This window comes from Diospyros lotus, chromosome 13, assembly GCF_014633365.1.
Source record: "Diospyros lotus cultivar Yz01 chromosome 13, ASM1463336v1, whole genome shotgun sequence".
Taxonomy (NCBI): Eukaryota; Viridiplantae; Streptophyta; class Magnoliopsida; order Ericales; family Ebenaceae; genus Diospyros; species Diospyros lotus.
This window is the reverse complement of record NC_068350.1, coordinates 9,263,146-9,283,796: the sequence shown is the minus strand read 5'-3', so window position 1 is coordinate 9,283,796 and position 20,651 is coordinate 9,263,146. Positions and strand designations below refer to the sequence as shown.

The 20,651-nt window shown below is 38.5% G+C and overlaps 1 protein-coding gene across 2 annotated transcripts in view; it reads right to left on the bottom strand.

Annotated features, from left to right (window-relative positions):
• LOC127788613 (transcription factor MYB3R-5) overlaps window positions 1-20,651 on the bottom strand; it is a 44,320-nt gene that overhangs the window by 7,897 nt on the left and 15,772 nt on the right. For both annotated transcript variants that reach the window (XM_052317093.1, XM_052317094.1), the window contains exons 5-8: window positions 14,923-15,017; window positions 14,694-14,797; window positions 13,901-14,029; window positions 5,525-6,609 (exon numbers count right to left, since the gene is read on the bottom strand). In XM_052317093.1, coding sequence (XP_052173053.1) covers window positions 5,535-6,609; window positions 13,901-14,029; window positions 14,694-14,797; window positions 14,923-15,017 — 1,403 coding nt within the window. In that variant the 3' untranslated portion in view covers window positions 5,525-5,534. The remainder of the gene's footprint in view (window positions 1-5,524; window positions 6,610-13,900; window positions 14,030-14,693; window positions 14,798-14,922; window positions 15,018-20,651) is intronic.

Sequence of the window (20,651 nt, the reverse complement as noted above, 5' to 3'; positions counted from 1 at the left end):
TCCTCCAGTTTGAAGACTCCCCTTTCCTCCTAGGTCATGCGCGGCCTGAGCCGATTATCTTTCCCTTTCTCTCTCTCTCTCTCATCGTTACTCTCTCTCGCTGCTTTCCCGTTCACTCTCTCCTGTCAGACTTGTCGCCACTACCAATCTCATCGTTTCTCTCTCTCTCTCACCACCGATCTCGTCGTTTCTCTCTCTCTCTCTCTCCGTCGATCGGGCCATTCTCTCCCTACTGGTTCTTGCTCTTCTTCCTCCGGTACGTATAGCCATCTTCCTCCTTGCTCCTTGCTACTTGCTGCTTGTTGCGCCATCTCCGTCCTTGCAACAAGCATCTTCCTCCATCTTCCTCCTTGCAGCAAGCAACAGGTTACACTGTTATAACTTATACAGTTATACTAGTGTAACTTCACAAATTGTTGTTACTAGTAACTTCACAAATTGTTGTTACTGTTGCTTGTTCATCTTTCTTAGTTGTCTATTTTAATTCAATGTCAATTACTCAATACTCAAGAGAAAAAAAATGTCAAATGATGTCGGATGGGATTGGGAGTATGGGAACATCGTCCGAGGCCTCTTCAGTTCTTAAAAGCAAGTCAAATGATGTCGAATGGGAGTATGGAATGTTAATCGATCCGAAGAATATGGATAAAGTTAAATGTAAGTTGTGTGGTAAAGTTATGTCTGGAGGTGTTTATAAAGTAAAAGAACACATTGGCCACATTTTTTGAAATGTTTCTGTATGTCCAAAATCTACTTTGGATGATTAAGCCAAATGCAAGAATGTTATTGCCGAGGTAAAGAGTAAGAAGAAGAATAAGAAGCAAGAGGAAGATTTGATGAGATCCTCTATTAATATCTTTGAAAAGGGAGCAAAAAAACATTCACTCTTGGCCTTATGGATAAGTTTGCAAGCTCCATCAGCCCTGAAACTTGTTTGAGTGCAGGAATGACACAAAGGCAACAAAATATCAGCGAAGCACTCTTTAAAGAGAGAACACAATCTGTTCACGAATATTGTACTAGATTGGTGTACGAAGCGAGTATACCTTTCAATGCTATTGATCATGATAGCTTCAAATTGTTTGTTGAGGCGGTTGGTCGATTTGGGTCAGGCTTCAAGCCTCCCAGTTAATACCAGTTGAGGGAACCATTATTAAAGAGAGAAGTTGACATAATGAAAGAGTTACTGAAGAAGTATGAAGAAGAGTGGGAACAAAATGAGTGCTCCATTATAACAGATGCTTGGACAAACAGAAAAAGAAGAAGCATCATGAATCGGTGTGTTAATTCTGACGTGGGTACTGCTTTTCTTTCTTCCAAAGAGTCCTCAGATAAAGCACATACAAGTGAACTCATCTTTGAATATGTGGACAAGCGCATTGAGCAAGTTGGGCCACAAAATGTCTTCCAAGTAGTAATCGACAAGGCTAGATAGTCCACTACATTTTGCAGCTTACCTTTTGAATTCCTACTACTTTTTCAAGGATATGGATATACAACTTGATAATGAAGTGATGGATGGGTTTTTTAACTGTGTGGAGATGTTTTATGATGGTGAATTACAAGACCATGTCATAAATGTTGAGTTTGCCAAAGTATACTTGTAAAGAGGGAGCTTTTGGAAAACTGTGGGCAGCTCAAGGGTGTGTAAAAAATGATGACAATTATAATCCAGGTATAAAATTTCTTTAATCCTTTCTATTGTATATTAGTGTATAAATTTGTTTACTTTATATTTGTTTGGCCTATCTAGTTACATGATGGATGACTTATGGAAATCAAACTCCAAACTTGCAACGAATGGTGAGAAAGATTCTCTCATTAACCACTAGTTCATCTGGTTGTAAAAGAAATTGGAGCACTTTTGAAGAGGTTAGTGTATACTTTAAAACGTTTTTAATATTTTAATTTTATTATCTCTATTAATTATATTATTTAATATCAATTAGTTATCCTTATCCACTTATCATTTATATTGATATTGTTTTTATTTTATGTATGCAGTACATACGAAGAAAAGAAATAGACCGGACTTGAATTAATTGAACAATCTAGTCTATGTAAAATTTAATGCAAAATTGATGAACAAGTACAAAAGGGAGAAGGAAATGAATGTTGATGTGCTACTTGCTAGTGCTGCTAGTAATGCACAATGATGGATCGTTGATAGAGGAGATGATGAAGAAGTTGAGCGTAGTACGAGACTCACTTGGGAAGTGGTTGGTGAAGCATTTGGACTAGACGAGATGCTTCAACCTCGAAGAAGTTCTAGGGTGAGAGAGCTTTATGAAGATGATTTTTAGTCAGAAGATGAGCAAGAAATCAATGAATTTGACTTTGAGTTCGATGAAGATCGTGTCCCGGAAGAATATGGAGAGGAAGAAGTCCAATTAGATAGTTAGATTCTTCCGATATGGTTTATGTTGTATTTTTGCTACTTCTGCTTCTTGAACCTAGAACTAATCTAAAAGTTTATTTTCTCAGACTTAATTTCATTATTTTACTTGTCTTTCAAACTTTGTTTTATTTGAAAATAACATCAAATTACATCAAAAGTTAAAATCAAAAAAAAAATAACATTTCTCCTAGGCGCTAGGCCCCCATCTGGCGCCTAGCGCGTTTTAGAACACTTATTGTCACAGGAGACAATACTAAGGGTTGCATTTAAAAGAAAAACTAAGGGTTGCATTCAAAGTAAAAGACTTGGGGGAGTTAGAATACTTTTTGGGGATGGAAATAGCCAAAAGCAAGGAAGAAATATGTATATCTCAGAGGAAATACACTATTGATCTGTTGAAAGAAATAGGTAAGCTTGGATGCAAACCTACTAGTACTCCGTTAGAACCTAACTGGAAAAATAAAGACGATAGCAAAAGGGAGTATCAAGTAGACAAAGGGAGATATCAACGATTAGTGGGTAAATTGATCTACCTATCACTCACAAAACCTAATATTACATATATTGTAAGCATAGTAAGTCAGTTCATGCATTCACCTAAAAGAAGGCACCTTGAGGTAGCATATCACATTCTTAGGTATCTCAAAGGAACACCCAGGAAAGGACTCTTATTTAAGAAAAACCAAAACAAAAGGAATAAATGCATTTGTAGATGTTAATTGGGCTGGTTCTATTGAAAATAGCATATCTACATCGGGTTTTTGTACAAACTTATGGGGCAATTTGGTAACTTGGAGAAGCAAGAAGCAATCAGTGGTTGCAAGGAGCAGTGCAGAAGTAGAAGCAAAATTCAGAACTATTGCACAAGGGCTGTGTGAAATTATTTGGGTGGAGAAGATGATGAAAGACTTACAGCTTTCAATATCCTCACCAAAAGTACTTTACCGTGACAATAAATCGGCCATTAACATTGTGAATAATCTGGTACAACATGAGTGGATGAAACACGTGAAAATTAACCAACACTTTGTTAAGCAAGAAGTAGAAAGAGGTGATATAAGCCTTACCTACATCCCTACCAAGTTCCAAGAGGTAAACATCCTTACTAATGCAATGCAAAAGCAAGGATTTGAATCTATTCGAGACAAGCTAGGAATAATAGATATTTATTCACCAACTTGAGGGGGAGTGTTGAAGAAGATAAATAAAGAAATTAAATTATGACCGAGAGGATAAGAAGACAAGATGATAAAGATAAAGATGAAACAAATGTCCAGCTGGGAGGATAAGGATATTCCTTAAAAAAGAAAAAAGATAAGGAAATCCTAATACAAGTTTGATTCTAATCTAAACATGTTGTTGTAATCTACTCCTAAATATTAGAAGTGTAATCTAGTCCTAAATATTATGAGAATTCTCAGGAACTTTTGTGTATATATTTGCATATTGTGAAGCAATGAAGACTAAGGAAGTTCGTTCCTCTCATTACAAACTTCCGTTACCATATTTTTCAAACTCAAATTCTAATTTGTTTGTGATTCTTTTTATCTCTTTTGTCTAGATTAGTAATGTGAGGAAAATCTAATGGAGGAAAAACCTCTCAAGTCAATCCTATCTAATGGTGAGTTTGATTAGGGATTAGAAATAGGTTTGGAGAATCCCAATCCCACCATGACTTGGTTTTGTTGCCTATAAATAAGTGTGACTGGTTTAGTTTATAATGTGTGTTCCACAACTTGATAAACAGAGCATATGGCGTGACCAGTTATCTAAAGCCACAAGGTTACTTGATTTGATTTAGTGCTTATTGTGAACGTAGGTTGTTGAGCCAAACCACACTAATTTCTTGTGTCTCATTGATTTCTATTTATGGTTTGTGTGATCCAATCCTAACAATTCCAAATAAGTGTTATCCCTTTCCACATCACAAGATCATAAAGAAATTTATACTATATGCAGACAACTGACAGTTTGTCTCTTCTGTAAACCATCACTTTACAAGGCAAACTACCATAATCAATTATCTAGAGGGTCTTCTCTAATGCCCAAGAAATCACTATGCTATTGAAGCCTGTTAACTATGGGCACAACGATCATAAGAAGGTTGCCTCTTCTCTTTGGCCACCAGTGCTTGCCACTCATTGAACCCCATCTCAAAGGGGGTTGAGGAAACCCAATTGGGGCTTTATTGAACCCTATCTATAACAGGCTAGTGTAATACTAAAAAAAATTGTCCCCAAATAGAGAGAGAGATGGCTGGGATTCAACCTAGAATTCAAAACCCAGCATAAGAAAGGATTTTTTTTTTTACTTTTGGGGGGTGGGTCGTTGCCAAAGAATGAAAGAGGAGAGAGCAATTCACCGCGAGAGAGAGAGAGCTGAGGGCAAGTCTCAAAATCTAAAGGTTGTTTATTAACAGCAAGGGGGGTTAAGCATTACTACTTTTTAAACCTCAGGGGTACTGAGTGTAATTTCTGAAAATTGAGGGATGATCCCTTAAATTAGGCCTTACCTCAAGGGTGGTTGGTGTATTTTTCCCCATGATATTTTCTTATGGCTTTGACATATCTGGAACAGCTTATGTCATCTTTTTTCATCCTAGGAGAGAAGCTAACACATAAAGTAGGTCAATCTTTTAGATAGTCCTGATGTAATTTAATATCCTATAGCCTATATAGATTCTCTGCAAAAGATCAGGCAAAATGATATTACTCTGGTATTTTAAGTAAATATCTATTTTTCTCCTTAATAATTTCTCCTTATACCAAAGTAAGTAAACTTCTAACACAGATCTATATGTTCCTGCATACACATATTTAGGAACACAAATTATTAAAAATCAAGAGAAATCATCCACACCCAAATGAAGCAACAATGACTCTCTAGCTCAAAAACAATCAATATATCATCAACTGGTATCATGCAAAGCAAGCACCAATTCAGTAAAATGTATGGAATAGTTATCATGCAAATTATTTTTTTCTTTTTCTTTTTCTTTTTCTTTTTCTTTTTCTTTTTTTTTTTTTGATAAGTGAAGTTACCGTGCAATTAATATAGAACAGGAGGAAAAATATAAAAGCACAAACTTATATAACCAGCAAAGCCACAAGTCAGGAATGCACTTACAGTTTATAATCTAGGTCACACCCATCTTTGATGCACGGGAACCTCTTGTTGAAGGAGTATTTCCTTTCACATTTGAATTCAAAGATCTGTTGTCATCACCACCTTTGTACACTTTGTCAAATGTAAACTCAAGTTGCTTTTCCACAGACTTGAAAACTGCTGTTCGCTTTGATCTTAACCGATAAGGTGGAGATACATTAAAAGCTTTACCATTACATTGCCCAGTGGTATCATTTACAAGGCAAGCAGGACTCCCACACAAACTACCATCTCGCAACCCAGAATCCTCCAAAGTATTTGTAGATTGTTCTCGGCCATCCGGAGTATGGGACCCGTCACTGATTGCTTCCCCATTAACCTTCTCAATTTTCTTCAATGGCAGAGGTGATTGAGCTTCTGCCTTTCTCTTGCGTAATATAGAGGGAGTATTGGGAAAACTCTTGGCAGCCATTTTCAATATTGATTCTGGACTCTGCCTAATAAAACCAACACCCTTCACACAAGGTGGCGTGAACAAACTAATAGGTGATGAAGTTTGACTAGAGATAGATTCTTCCTTCGTCCAAGACAAATTCAAATGATTCGAATCCCATGGTAAGCTTTCTAGCTGGGGTGGCTTATAGTACAATAAACCACATGATGGAATTTCAAGTTGTGGTGATGTTCCTATTGCTTTGTCTTGGTCAATGTCATTGCTCGATCTCTCAAACTTCTGCACCGTATTTGGATGGCTACTACTAAGATCTGTATCCAATAACAGTGGATAGACTTTAACATCAGAATCAACTGAGTCATTTGCTGGGGCAATTGCAGAAGCAACCATATCTTGGAATTGTGTTGAGGACTCCAGATCTTTGCTATCATCTTCAATTTTACAGGCATCTGTAGTTCCTGATGAAGTCTGGGCAGTTGTCTCTGGTTCTTTATTTGGAAATACAGGCACTTGTTCAGTTGAAGCAGCTCCACTTGTCTCTTTCAGCACATTCTGGGATTTTGCAACAGGTGGAAGGTTTCCAGTAGCCAAGTAGAAATCCAATTTCTTCTTTAAAGAACTATTCCAATGATTCTTAATTGCATTATCAGTCCTGCGTAAAATAAAACTCAGTCATGAAGAATTATTAGAACTAGTCAATATGGAAACACATTAACACAACACACACACAATAAATCCCTCACAAGGCATGCAAATTAATTCCAGTGCATTCAAGATTCCTCAGTTGAAATCAGGCAAGTAAAAGTACTAAGATTGGGCCACTTGCATGCTTTATTACTATTCTAAGCCTAGAACAAGCTACAACTAGTATTGAGATTTAGAGACCTTCCATTAATACTGTGTCAAATAACAGAGTGAGCGGCAGCTGATTGAAACCTTCCATTAATACTGTGAGTCAAATACCAAGGCTGTGTATTATGACATAACATGGATGCCAGAAAGGAATACCCACATCCACCACCCAAAACTCGATGAAATAAAGAAAGAACTAAAGAGAAATAAAAGGAGAAATGATATGTATTGCATTACCTAAAATGAAACGCCAACATGACATGCATGTACCAGTATCTTAAATCAATAAACCAATGTCTATGACATTATGCATTGGACCAAAACTTAAAATTTTGACGGATTTCTTCAAAAAAAAAATTATCTCTGATTAGATAAGTAATATTTCAATATATTAACTCATGCAAACACTTTGGTATATCTAACTAGACAATTACTTGTATAAATAGCTCTTCCTCAAAGCAACTCTAGGGGTGCCAGATGGATTCCACAATGAACACTGGCAGCTCCCCCTAATGAAACTCCATTCTTTACGCATCTCAAGTTTTAGACGCAAGCAAACAATAATAGTTGTTGGCAATGATATTCTCAAGCTATTAGGTAGAGTACATAGTACCACAAAACCACACTGTTAAGATGACTACTGATATTACAAAACCACTTCAGAAATTATGACTGACATCAGTAGGAAAGCACACTGTGCAAAGAATTGTCAGCTTGATTATAAATAGAATTTTATTTTCAGAAACAATATTTATTAGTCCCCTCCTCTAAAAATTTATCTTCATAAATTTCTATGCAAAATTCTCCAAACACTCATGAACTACCAACAGGTTTTTTGCTATCCTTACCATCCTCCAATGATGAGAATCATGCTAAAAGATGCAAAGCAAAAAAAAAAAAAAATATTGCATTTGTTAGAATTATTAGTAACAAGTTGCAGATGTCTTCACCAAATCTCTAAAGGGTCCTCGAGTGGAATATATTTATAATAAGTTTGGTGCATATGATATCTATGCTCCAGCTTGAGGGGGAGTGTTAGAATTATTAGTATAATTATATATATTGTAATAATTGTATGTGTGTGTTTTATTTGTAATTAAATTAAGCTCGTAGGTGTTTAAGACCCGTTATACCTATTATAAATAACAAGCTAAGAGAGACTAATCTCTTAGATTTTTCTCTCATAATTATTTTCTCACAGCCTTTTTGTTTTATGAGATATCAAAATCGTGGCTTCTTTATGGTTTAGGAGATTATTAATGTGATATTGCACATATCATGAAACAATAAATTTGTTCGGTCCAATGACATAGAAGATATCCTTTTATCTGCATTATACATCAAGTACTGATATTTGATCCATCAAAAAGTGCATGCATTGTGCATCTTTTAACAATAAAAACCATTTCAATGGCAGAAAAAAAACACAAAACAAAATTAAAATTCTATTCCATGGCATGGGAAAGATAATCTATATGCAACCTCATGCACCAGATATCAACTGGGACAACATTAACACATTCTTAGTTGAAGAAACAGATCTTTAGAAAATAGGTTGAAGAATATAGGAGAAGAAAAAGAACAATTCTCAATATTTGTATGTCTGTGCATGGTATTACATTCCCTATTAATAGAGAAGAGAACTACAACTTAGGAAAGCTACACAAAATGGAAATATAAGTTATACACCTACAAAGGAAATAAAAGATACAAAGAACAGAATTAGGAAATCTCTAAATTCCAAATGCTGAGGTTGAGATCTGTTCTTTTTTTAGGAAAGGTAGATTAGGTGCCCATTCCATGATTCTGTGAATTGTTCAACATTCTCCCTCAAACTGGTGAATGAATATCTATTATTTCCAACTTGCTTACAAGCTCTTCAAACCTCTTGATAGGTAAGTCTTTTGTTAGTAAATCAACTAGCTGATTTTCCGGAGGAACAAAAGCTAGACAAATCTCTCCAGCTTCTATCTTTTCTTTGATAAAATAACGATCAATCTCAACATGTTTGGTGCTGTCATATTGCACTAAATTATGTGCAATACTAATTGCCGATTGATTGTCACACAATAATTTCATGAGACCATGACTAGGGACTTTTAGATCATCTAGCACAATTTTCAGCTAAAATAACTCGTATAAACCAAGAGTCATTGCTCTAAACTCTGCTTCAACACTATACTAGGCTACTACACACTGCTTTTTGCTTCTCCAGAACACCAAATTTGCCCCCCAAAAAATACACAGTAGCCTGTAGTGAACCGTTTATCAACAAGGGAACCTCCGTAGTCAACATCAATGTAGCATGTGACTTCTGACTCCTTCCCTAATTTAAACAAGAGACCTTTTCCCGATGTTAATTTTAGATAGCACAAAATTCTTCGTACAACTTGGATATGCTCTCTAGTAGGGTTATGCATGAGTTGACTCACCAAGCTAATAGCAAATGCTATGTCAGGCCTGATGTGAGATAGGTAGATTAACCTACCTACTAATCTTTGGTATCTTCCCCTATCAACCACCGAACTGTCACTTGGTCCTAATTTCAGGTTAGGGTCCAAGGATGTACTTGTTACCCCGCCACCTAGCAGCCTAGTTTCCTCCAATAGGTCCATGGTATATTTTTTTTGGAAAAGGATCCTCAGAGTATGCAACCTCTATCCCCAAGAAGTACTTAAGCCTGCCAAGGTCTTTTAATGTCAAACACACAGGCCAAATTCTCCTTCAATAACTTCTATTCATCATCATCATTGCCCGTGACAATTATGTCATCTACATACACTAGTAAGGCTGTTAGAGTACCTGTCTTTGAATGCTTTATGAATAGCGTGTGATCCCCCCTGCTTAGCCAATTCCCCATTTCCTTCATAGCCCTTGAGAACCGATCAAACCAAGCTCTTGCGAATTGCTTTAGCCCATAAAGAGCCTTCTTAAATTTGCGAACATGACTTGCAACCCCATTAGTAAAACCAAGTGGAGGTTCCATGAAGACCTCCTTCTCCAAGTCACCGTGTAGAAAAGCATTTTTGACAACTAGCTGCATCAGCTCCCAACCATAACAGCTAGCTAAAGATAGGAAAACCCTTACTGTAGTCATTTTTACCACAGGTGCAAATGTCTCCAAGTAATCTATGTCATACGTTTGAGTATAGCCCTTAGCCACCAAGTGGGCTTTGTATCTTTCCAATGTGCCATTAGTATTGTACTTCACATTAAATACCCATCTGCACCCTACAAGTTGAACTCCCTTTGGTCTAGGCACCATTTCCCAGGTCTGATTCTCTTCAAACGCCCTCATTTCTTCATGCATGGCTTGTACCCCAATTCTGATTCTGTAATGCCTCTTCTACAGGCTTAGGGATAGCTATGGAATCAAGGGAGGACAAAAAGCTTTTGTGTTTCAAGGAAAGCCTATGATAAGAAACAAATTGGGCTATAGGGTGCTTTGTACAGCTCCTCTCACCTTTTCTAACAGCTATAGGTAAATCCAGGTCAAAGTGTACAGGATTAGAATAATCAGCAGGTTTAGGAAAATCAGAGGACTAAGTAAGTTCCAAACTTGACCATGAGATAGATGATGGGCCTTGCTTGGCACATGGATTAGGTTGTTCCTTCCTCTTATATACGTATGGTGAGCCTTTGAACCTAACAAGAGATAGCCTTGGTTGGCCAGAGATTGGAGAATTTCCAAGTCTCCTGAGTCTATTGTCTTGGGATTAGGAGAAATAGGTAAATCAAAGGAGATAGGATCCAGAGAGGAGTGAGGCTGGCAAGGTTGAGATTCTTCTAGAATAAGTATATCATGATCAACAAGTGCAACCTCCCCCTGAGGAGTAGAAGTAGAAGAGTTGAAAAAAAGAATGATTTTCCACAAAAGTTACATTTTTAGACACAAGGACCTTTCAAGTAGGAGGATGATAGTAGGAGAATAGCCAAGAAAGACACACCTAAGGGCTCGAGGATCAAACTTATCCTTGTGATATTTAGAGACATGGACAAAGGCCACACACCCAAATACTTTGAGAGGAAGAGAAGTATGAAGGACCAATTTCCGGGACGTAGGAAGAGAGACACTGAAATGGGGTAAGTTGATATAGCACTCTTGAGGGAACCCTATTGATTAAATAGGTTGCAGTTAGTATTACCTCACCCCAAAAGGTTTTAGGAACTAAATGTTGGTGCAAGAGAGCCCTAACAACATTTAGGACGTGCCTCATCTTTCTCTCAGCAACTCCATTCTGCTGGAGAGTTTTAATACAAGAGGACTCATGAACAATATCTTTTTGTTGAAAATTTTGATTAAGGTGGTGATTAAAGTAGTCTATTGCATTATCAATTCTAAATTTTTTAATAGAAACTCCAAATTGAGTGAGAATCATCCTATGAAACAAGGGTAGGATGTTGTTGATGGTTGTTTTGTCTTTGAGTAAGCATACCCATGTCATCCTACTGTAGTCATCTATAAATAATACAAATCATTTTGTCCCAGAACAATTAGGAATTCTAGAAGGCCCCCGCACATCAAAATGTACTAAAGAGAAGGGAAACAAAGAAAGTTTATTGCTGATAATATAGGGCACCCGATGAGGTTTTGATAATTCACACACATCACAATAAAAATTGCTAACATCTACACCTTTAAATAAGTTTGGAAACATGGTTTTTAACAAAGGAAAAGGTGGTTGCCTTAATCTAAAATGCTGAAGCCAAATATCGGACTAAGTAGAAGTGAGCAGATAGGAGTAGGTTAGGCTAGACTGATTTCCTACAGGTGGCTCCCTGCTCCTTTGTAGGTAGTAAAGCCCATTTAGTGCCTTAGTAGCACCAATCATCTTCCCTATGGCTAAATCCTGAAATACACAGTTATGAAGTGAGAAAGTTACACAGCAATTAAGACTTTGGGTAAGTTTATGAACTGAAAGTAGGTTGGGGGAGTGGCTAGGCACATAAAGCACCTGTTGGGCAGGTAGAGATGGGTTCAAATATACATTCCCTTGCCCAACCTATAGGGACAGCTTGGTCATTAGAAACTGTGATTTTTCTGGAACTAGATATTGGTTCAAAGGTTTCAAACATTTTTAGCTTAGGTGTCATGTGATGTGGCTCCAAAATCTAAGATCCATAGGTCATTCCTAGCTGTATATGAGGCACTAAAGAGCTTAGAATTAAATCACATACTTGTTTGAGCCAAAGAACATTCACCTTGGAGAGTTTTTAAGAAAGGCTTAAGTCTTCCAATCTCTTCTGCATTCAACTCTCCTAGGTCTGAGGAGGCAGATGAGTCAGCCTTTTCAGTTGGCTCCTCTGGTCCTTTGGTTGAGAGATAGGCTTTTACTTGGTTCTTGGGCTGCAAGTTCTTGAAACCCCCCATTTTGTTTAGTACTGCCTCTTTACCATGCAATTTAAAGCATGTGTCTCTTATATGCCTAGGCTTTCAACGAAGACTGATCTCTGCCTTCTAGAGGCTTCATCCATGTACCCTACACCTTGTTAGTTATCATAGTCAATCCCTTCATGTTATGATCAGTAAACATGGTTGTCCTCCTGTATTCTTCACTCCTTACTATAAAATAAACCTCATTTAGTAATGGCATCTTCTCCCGGCTAAGTATTTGTGCCCTTACTTGATCAAACTCAGGATTAAGTCCTACCAAAAACTCCACTATCCTATCTCTCTCCAACATAGAGGTTAAAATGCTAGTATCCTCACTACACACCATTTTTATATCCTGATAGTGGTATAATTCCAGCCAAAAAACCATTCATCCGATTATAATATTCAGTTATAGTCAAAGATCCTTGCTTTGTACTACTGATTTTGGTTTTAATTTCATGCACCACTGATGCATCTTGCACCTTAGAATAGGTCTTCTTCACCGTTTCCCAAATATCTCTGGCAGTAGATAAAAACATATAGTTTTTACTTACCTCAGGAAGCATTGCACTCCATAACCAGGACATCAACATTGAATCCTCCATATCCCAGGCAACAAAATTAGGATCTGTCACCTTAGGTGTTGGTCTAGTGAGATGGACTAATTTGTAATTTCCCTCTGCCCTTCAGAAAGATTCTCACCAACTGGGACCACTGGAGATAATTTCCACCATCTAGACGGTAGGAATGGTGCATTCCCGATAGTTCACTGGTCAAAGCCCCACCAGCAACCTGTTCAATTGGCACAGCTTCTCTTATTGACATAGGAGAAGCGGTTTTAGAAATCTTCGACACTATAGGGAGATATAGCAGGAAAAGTCCTGAGGAAATTGGGAGGAGATCATGGCAATGCAGGCTCACACAAGAAGGGATCAGGGCAATGAAGGCTCACAACTAAATCAGATGTAGAAGGCTCTAATACCATGTAGAAAATAGGTTGAAGAATATAGGAGAAGAACAAGAATAATTCTCAATATTCGTATATCCATGCACGGTATTACATTCCCTATTAATAGGGAAGATAACTATAACTCAGGAAAGCTACACAAAATGGAAATAAAAGATACAAAGAACAGAATTAGGAAATCTCTAAAATCAGATTACTTTTCAAATGCTGAGGTTGAGATCTGTTCTGTTTTTAGGAAAGGTAGATTAGGTGCCCATTCCATGATTCCGTGGATCATTCAACAAGATCCATTCATGAAAAGATGGCACATACGTGACATTCGTCAAGCTCATGCTACAGACAGATCTATTCTAGGCAGCCAAGAAGAGCTATTGTAGTAAAAGACCATTAATATATTTATCATTTTGGTTGGTTTTCTCACCAAAAAAAAAAAAAGAAAAAGGTGGATGGGAAGTAAGTTCATCAACACCCATGATTTTTTAACCAAATCTAAATTTGAAACAGCCCTTCCAGGTGATGGTGACCAAACAGATTAACTTTGTTAATGTATTTGTCATTTAATTTCCACCATTCTAATGAATACAAGCCATAGATATTACGACTTAAAATTACGAACTACTTTTCCCTTTTCAAATGAGAAGCCCTCAGGAATATACACTAACTGAAACAAACAGCATGCCTCTCCGGAGGTCCAAGACGGTAACTTATTTATGGACAAGGATAGTTCATTCATTTTGATTTGAATAATACCTTCCAGGTAGAACTTTAGCTATTTCAGCCCATTTGTTCCCATGTGTCCGGTGCGCACTCATGAGTGCTAATTCTTCCTCCAATGTCCAAGCATCTTTTTTTATATCTGGATTCAAATGATTGTGCCACCTGAAAGTATTCAAGTATCACAATGACAATAAATATAGAAGACCAACTCTTAACGGCTGGCAAAGACAATGGATTTTGAAACCTGGGATGTCAAAATGGACAACGCTTAGCATCTTCAATAACATACGTATTGGGTAACAATATTATCAATTAATATATAATCCAATAAAACATGAATGAGATATATGAGCAATTGAAATAAGCAAGTAACTTTGAAGAGTTGTCTTCTGACACTAGAATTAAGGAGTAATAAATCAATAATTCTTTACTATCACATGATTAAAAATGAAAAATTAATAATGTACAGATAACTGGATTTAGTGAAAAAAGAATTAATAGAACAGTGAAGTGTCAAACTAGTGTAAAGGCAATAATATAATTAAAATACATGTGATAGAGCATAAATTTGCAATATAAATGAGTGAAGGAAGCAAGTAATTTTGGAGAGATGTCTTTTTCCACTGGTACTGAGAAGTCATAAACTAATAACACTTTACTATCATAAAATATTATAACTAGATTTAGAAAGGATCAATATAGAAATAAAGTGGCGAAGACTCCTGCCATATAATCTTAACAGTTTTACATTTATGTGCAGTAAATAATTTACAAAAATACAACTCATCTTTTAACCCCAAAAGATGATTTTTGCTCAAAATATTACCTTTCACGACATTGTTTCCCTATACGACCTGGCAAAGCTTTTGCTATGACAGACCACTTTGTTGGCCCATATTTTAATACCAGCTTGATGATTTGATTATCCTCCTACAAATGAAATAAATAGAAAAAATTTAGTGCTTGAAAGAAATGGTATCTCAACAATAAAATGTTTCAAGGGGCAACGCAAAAAGGCAAATATCAACAAGGTAGAGAGAGAAGTAAGTGCCAACCTCTGGCGTCCATGGCCCCTTAACAAGTTCAGGATTGAGAACCTTCTGCCATCGATGAAGACATTGCACTTCTGATCTATCAGGAAAGTATTCAGCTGCATATAAATCAGCACCCAGTATCAGGTAATGTCTCAGTGCAATCACGATTTTTAAAGGAATATCAAGAAAATAAAGAGCAAGAGTAATCATAAAGCGTGCACATGATTATTGCTATTCTACTCTAATGCATTGAACATAGACTTAAAAAAAAAAAAAAAAAAGCAACTAGACTTGCAATACAATTTTAACCCTTGAAATTAATGGGTTTCAAAAAAGGTGAAGAAGTAGCACCAAAGAGAGAGGGAGAGGAGAGCAAGAGAACACTAAAAGAACAAGGGAAAAGAGGCACTAAAAAGAAAAACAAAGTGAGAAAATTAACAAAAAAGCCAAGCATGCAATCTACCTATTCTTAAAAATCAATCTCAATACACATTTTGCCAACGCCTTGATACACACATTCTCTAGTCCAAATAAGAAATGCTAAAAGAATTAAAATTCTACTTGTCAAATGAAAAAAGAAATTGGAATATAATACATGCACCTCCTTGATCCCCATTAGAATTATTAGTATAGTTGTACATATTTTACATGTGTTTTATTTGTAATTATTAAGTCTTATAATTAGCCCTAAGTTAAGCCCGTAGATTAGGCCCATTATGCCTATTATAAATAACAAACTGAGAGAAGCTAATTTCTTAGGTTTTTCTCTCCAAATTATTCACATGGTATCAGAGCCACCGGTAAGAAAATCCTAAGACGTCGCTATGTATCCTTCTCCAGCAGTCTCCCAACCCTAAAAATTCCTTTTTTTCTCTCTCCTCACTACCCCTATCAAGGTCAAAACTCTACTATCCAGCCATCGTTTGCCAACACCACCGCCACCATAGTGTTCACCAACGCCAAATCGGCCAACCACCTGAGACCCATCGCTGCCGAAGCCATCACCTGCCGTCCAAATTTTTTTGGCCAGTTGCCACATGCCGACATGTGGGAGCATTTGCCTCACCGGAATTCTGTTGTCTTCTCACCAGAACCTTGACGAAGCCTCCTAGACCCATCCCTGGTGTCCGTTTTCCCAAAAACCATCTCGATCTATGTATCAATTACCAACACCTTTTTTACCCACTTTTATCATCCAAACATCTAAGTTTCAGTCTATTTGCCTGAACCCCACCATGTCATCCTCGAGTTATGCCAACTCTGCTCCTGGTATTTCATCTGCATACCCTTCACCCTTTTCAACATAGAGACCCCTGTTACCACCTCTGACAACTTGATAGGGTCTGCTAACTATCTCCCATAGACAGCCTCTGTCAAGACGTGGTTCAAGCGGCAGAGACAAGCAAACCATCTCACCAAGTAGGCAGAAGATGTCGATAAAGCCAACAAGGCTAAATGGGAACAAGTTGATGCTCAGTTATGTAATATTTTATGGAATTCTATTGATTGATTTATTTTGCAACTCTTTCGACCATTTGAAACTTGTTATGAGGTTTGGAAAGAAGTCGTTGAGGGTTATACCAACAACATTCAGTATCTCTATACTATTGTCCACTCTATCAAGAACATCCAACGGGGTCAATCTATGGAATCCTATCTGGGCCAGATGCATTCTCTCATGCAAGAGTTCAAAGCTCTTCTTCCATACTTCGCTTCTAAAGCTGCTCGTGATTCTCAACAGGAAAAACTAATCATGGTCCTTCCTTTATCCGATCTCAAGCCTAAGTTTGAGATTGTCCGCCATCAGATCTTGACAGGGTCCACTAACCCCATTATGAAAGATAAATACAAAAGATTGCTTAATATGGCTGGTGTCAAGCTCAGATTTGACGGGCAAATTCCTTCCGTAAATTGAGAAGGAAGTGTGGGAAAGGAAATTGTGAAATAATCCTCACATGATTTCCCCATCCTCGACCAACTGTTATTTATAAGCAAAATACAAGATGGCGCGGCAGTAACTAACTGCCCAGCGCACGCCCACTTGAGGAATTTGAATTATTCCTCTCCACAGCTATTACAATACTGCCCATACTATTCTAATTACTCATATAACCTTGGCCTATGACAATTTTCCCCCCCCCCCCCCCTAAAAGTATTTCTTGTCCTCAAGAAATTAGAGGAGGCTGGAATTTCTTGGAAATCGTTGTAAGAGGTCGGGAAGATACTCCCATGTGTTGTCCAAATGGAGGTGTGACCACTGGACCAGGACTTGAGTCAATGGAGCAGTCTCATTGTATATTACGCGTTTGTCCAACACGGCCAAGGGTTCACTTGTGTCTTCTATGGCCTCCAGCGGGGCTGGCAGTGTTCAACTGGTGAGCTTCGTGGGGCCAATCGATTTCTTCAAGAGCGAGACGTGGAAGACGAGATGCAGCCCCACTCCGTCCGGCAGCTGCAGGCAGTAAGCCACCGGTCCCACCTTAGCTAGAATTTTGAATGGCCCGTAGAACTTGGGGTTGAGCTCTGATATGGGCCCTTTGCAAAACAAATGCTGTTGGAATCTTCTGACTTTTAGATAAACCTCTTCTCCTTCTTCAAACTGCCTTTCCATTCTATGCTTATCGGCCAGCTGTTTCATTCTCTGGCTAGCTAGGATCAGTTCCTGCTTGATGGTGTGGATGTTGGAGAAGCTCACTCTAAGACAACTGAAGAGCAATCAGCTGCTGATAGGAAGTTTGTTTTGCGGGGAAATGTTGGAGATCACGTAACATGACTAACTGATCTTTAGTTAGTCTTTTCTATATGTTTAGTGTTTATGTTATGTTTGTGTTAGCTTGTTGTTAAGCTAATTGGTTATATTAAGTGATTGTTATGCGGTTGTGTTTGTATTAGAGGCTGGCTGATTTTATATATATCAGTGTAGTCCTCATTTTCTATAACTTGAGTTTTTGAATTAATTCCAGATTCAAATCTCTCACTATTCCTCTCTGTTTTCATTTCTCGGAGATATCATTTCATATCAGTGGAGAGCTTCTTGCCTGTCCTTCAAGTAAAGGTCAGCCGATGTTTCGGCGGGGGAATACTACATTACTGCCGGAATAATGGGAGGTAAATACCCGAACAGAGCTTCAAAAGGGGTTCGTTTGTGTGCTGTATGGTAGTTGGTGTTATACCACCATTGTGCCAAGGCCACCCAACGACTCCAGCTTCAAGGTTTGGAAATACAAAAGCATCTTAGATAGGTTTCAAGGCACTGGTTAACTCTTTTCGTCTGCCCATCCGTTTCAGGATGGTAAGCCGAAGATAGGTGTAGCTTGATGCCTAGCCCCTGAAATAAAGTCTTCTAGAATTAGCTGGTAAGGACCTTGTCACGATCAGATACAATCGCCTTGGGTAAGCCATGAATCTTAAAGACTGTATCCATCAACTTCCGAGCTACTTCAGCTGCTGTGAACAGATGAGCCAAAGTAAGGAAGTGGCTGAATTTGGTCAGTTTGTCTACCACCACCAATAGAGTGTCCGCTCCCTCAGATTTCGGTAACCCTTCCACAAAGTCCATCGAAATCAATTCCCAAGCTTGCGAAAGAATTTCCAGCGGTTGAAGGAGGCCCGAGTAGGGTATTTGTTTATGTTTGCACCTCTGACATGTACTGCATGCCAAGACAAACCTGTTCACGTCTCGTTTTAGCCCCTTCCAGTAAAAGAGTTGTCTGATCCGCTGGTAAGTGACGTTGAGCCCAGAATGACCCCCAATGGGCAAGTCGTGCAGGCTCTGTAGGATCTTCTGCTTCAGTTGAGTGTCATCCCCAATAATTACTCTGTTTTGGAACCTCAGAAGTCCCCCTTTTAACTGATAGTTTGGGTCAGACGTGGTACTAACTGCTAACTTGGTGAGTAAATCCTTGATCCATGGAGTCTAATCATAGTTGTGGGCAATATCCTGCACCCAATCCAGAACTAACGCTGAAATGGCAAGGCAAGATGCTGAGCCCTCCCTCCTGGACAGAGCATCGGCTGCTCTGTTCTCTTTCCCTTATCGGTAAAGGATGACGAAGTCAAAGCCCATGAGCTTTGTAATTCCTTTCCGCTGTAACTGATTATGTACTCGTTGGTGAGCTAAGAATTTGAGGCTCTCATGATCAGTTTTAATGGTGAATTTCTTGCCCTCCAAGTAGTATCTCCATTTTTCCACTGCCATTAGAACAGCCAGCAATTCTTTGTCATAGATGCTAAGACCCAGGTGACGTGGAGCCAGTGATTGGCTTAGGTACGCCACAGGCTGCCCTTCTTGGCTAAGCACAGCCCCTATTCCAGTATCACATGCATTCGTTTCTAGGATAAATTCCTTGGAGAAATCCGGAAGGGCTAATGTCAGTGCCTGAGTCATGGCTGCCTTGAGAGATTCAAAAGATTTCTCTGCTTTCGGGCCCCAATGGAAGCTATTCTTCTTCAATAGATTAGTCAGTGCCTTGCTTATCACCCCATAGCCTCTTATAAACCTTCTGTAATATCCAGAAAGGCCTAGGAAACCCCACAGCTCCTTCAGTGTTTTTAGTCGTGGCCAACTCCTCATCACTTCAATTTTGTGTGGATCGATGCTCACTCCCTATCCTAATATAATATGGCCCAAGTACTCCACCTTTTCTTCTGCAAATGAGCATTTAGACCTCTTCACATATAGTTTATGGAATCCAAGGATCTGAAATGCCAGCTTTAGGTGGGTTAGGTGTTGGGCTAGGTTGGAGCTATATATGAGGATATCATCAAAGAATACAAAGACAAATTTGTGCAAATATGGAGCAAAAATGTGGTTCATCAATGCTTGAAACGTAGCGGGAGCATTGGTTAGGCCAAAGGGCATTACCAAGAATTTGTAATGCCCTTTATGGGTTCTAAAAGCAGTCTTTGGGCAGTCTAGGGGGTTCATGCGGATTTGGTGGTAACCGGAGGTTAAGTCTAGTTTAGAAAAAATGGATACTCTGGTTAATTCATCCAATAGGTCTTCAATGATGGGAATAGGGAATTGGTTCTTGATGGTTAGTGAGTTAAGCTGCCTATAATCCACACAAAACCTCCACGATCCATCCTTTTTTTTAACTAGGAGGACGAGTGAAGCATAGGGGCTTTGGCTGGGTTGTACAAGGTTTTTGGTCAGCATTTCTTGTATAAGTTTCTCTATTTCTGCCTTCTATATGGGAGAATATCAATAGGCCTTCAAATTAACCGGTTCACTGTTGGGTTTAAGGTGAATGGAGTGATCAAGTATTCATTGGGGTGGAAGGGACTGGGGAGTGGCAAACAGATCCTCAAATTCCATTAATAAATCGTGAATAGGACTAAGAGGGTGTACCTGGCCATTCATGGTTAACAGCAACTTGTCTCTGTGAGGGACATGTTGTTGACTCCCTGCAAGCTTCCCCCCTACCTCCATTGTGTAGATGAAGTGTAGTTGTCCCACGGTGATACTCCCTTGATCCAACAACTTTTGGATTCTCTTTCCAGACACCACCTTACATTCACCCATTTCCTGACTGTCGTGAAGGGTTACTTGCTGTCCTTCCCAGCTAAATGTGACCTCCAAAGTGTTGAAATCAAACACTAACGAACTCGTGGTCTTCATCCAGTTAACCCCCAACACCACATGGCACCCTCCCAGTTTGAGTATTCTCAGATCAGCTGAGAACTCTTGCCCACTCATTAACCACTTGAATCCCCTGCACCTTAGTTGACTGACCATTTTAGTTCCGTTG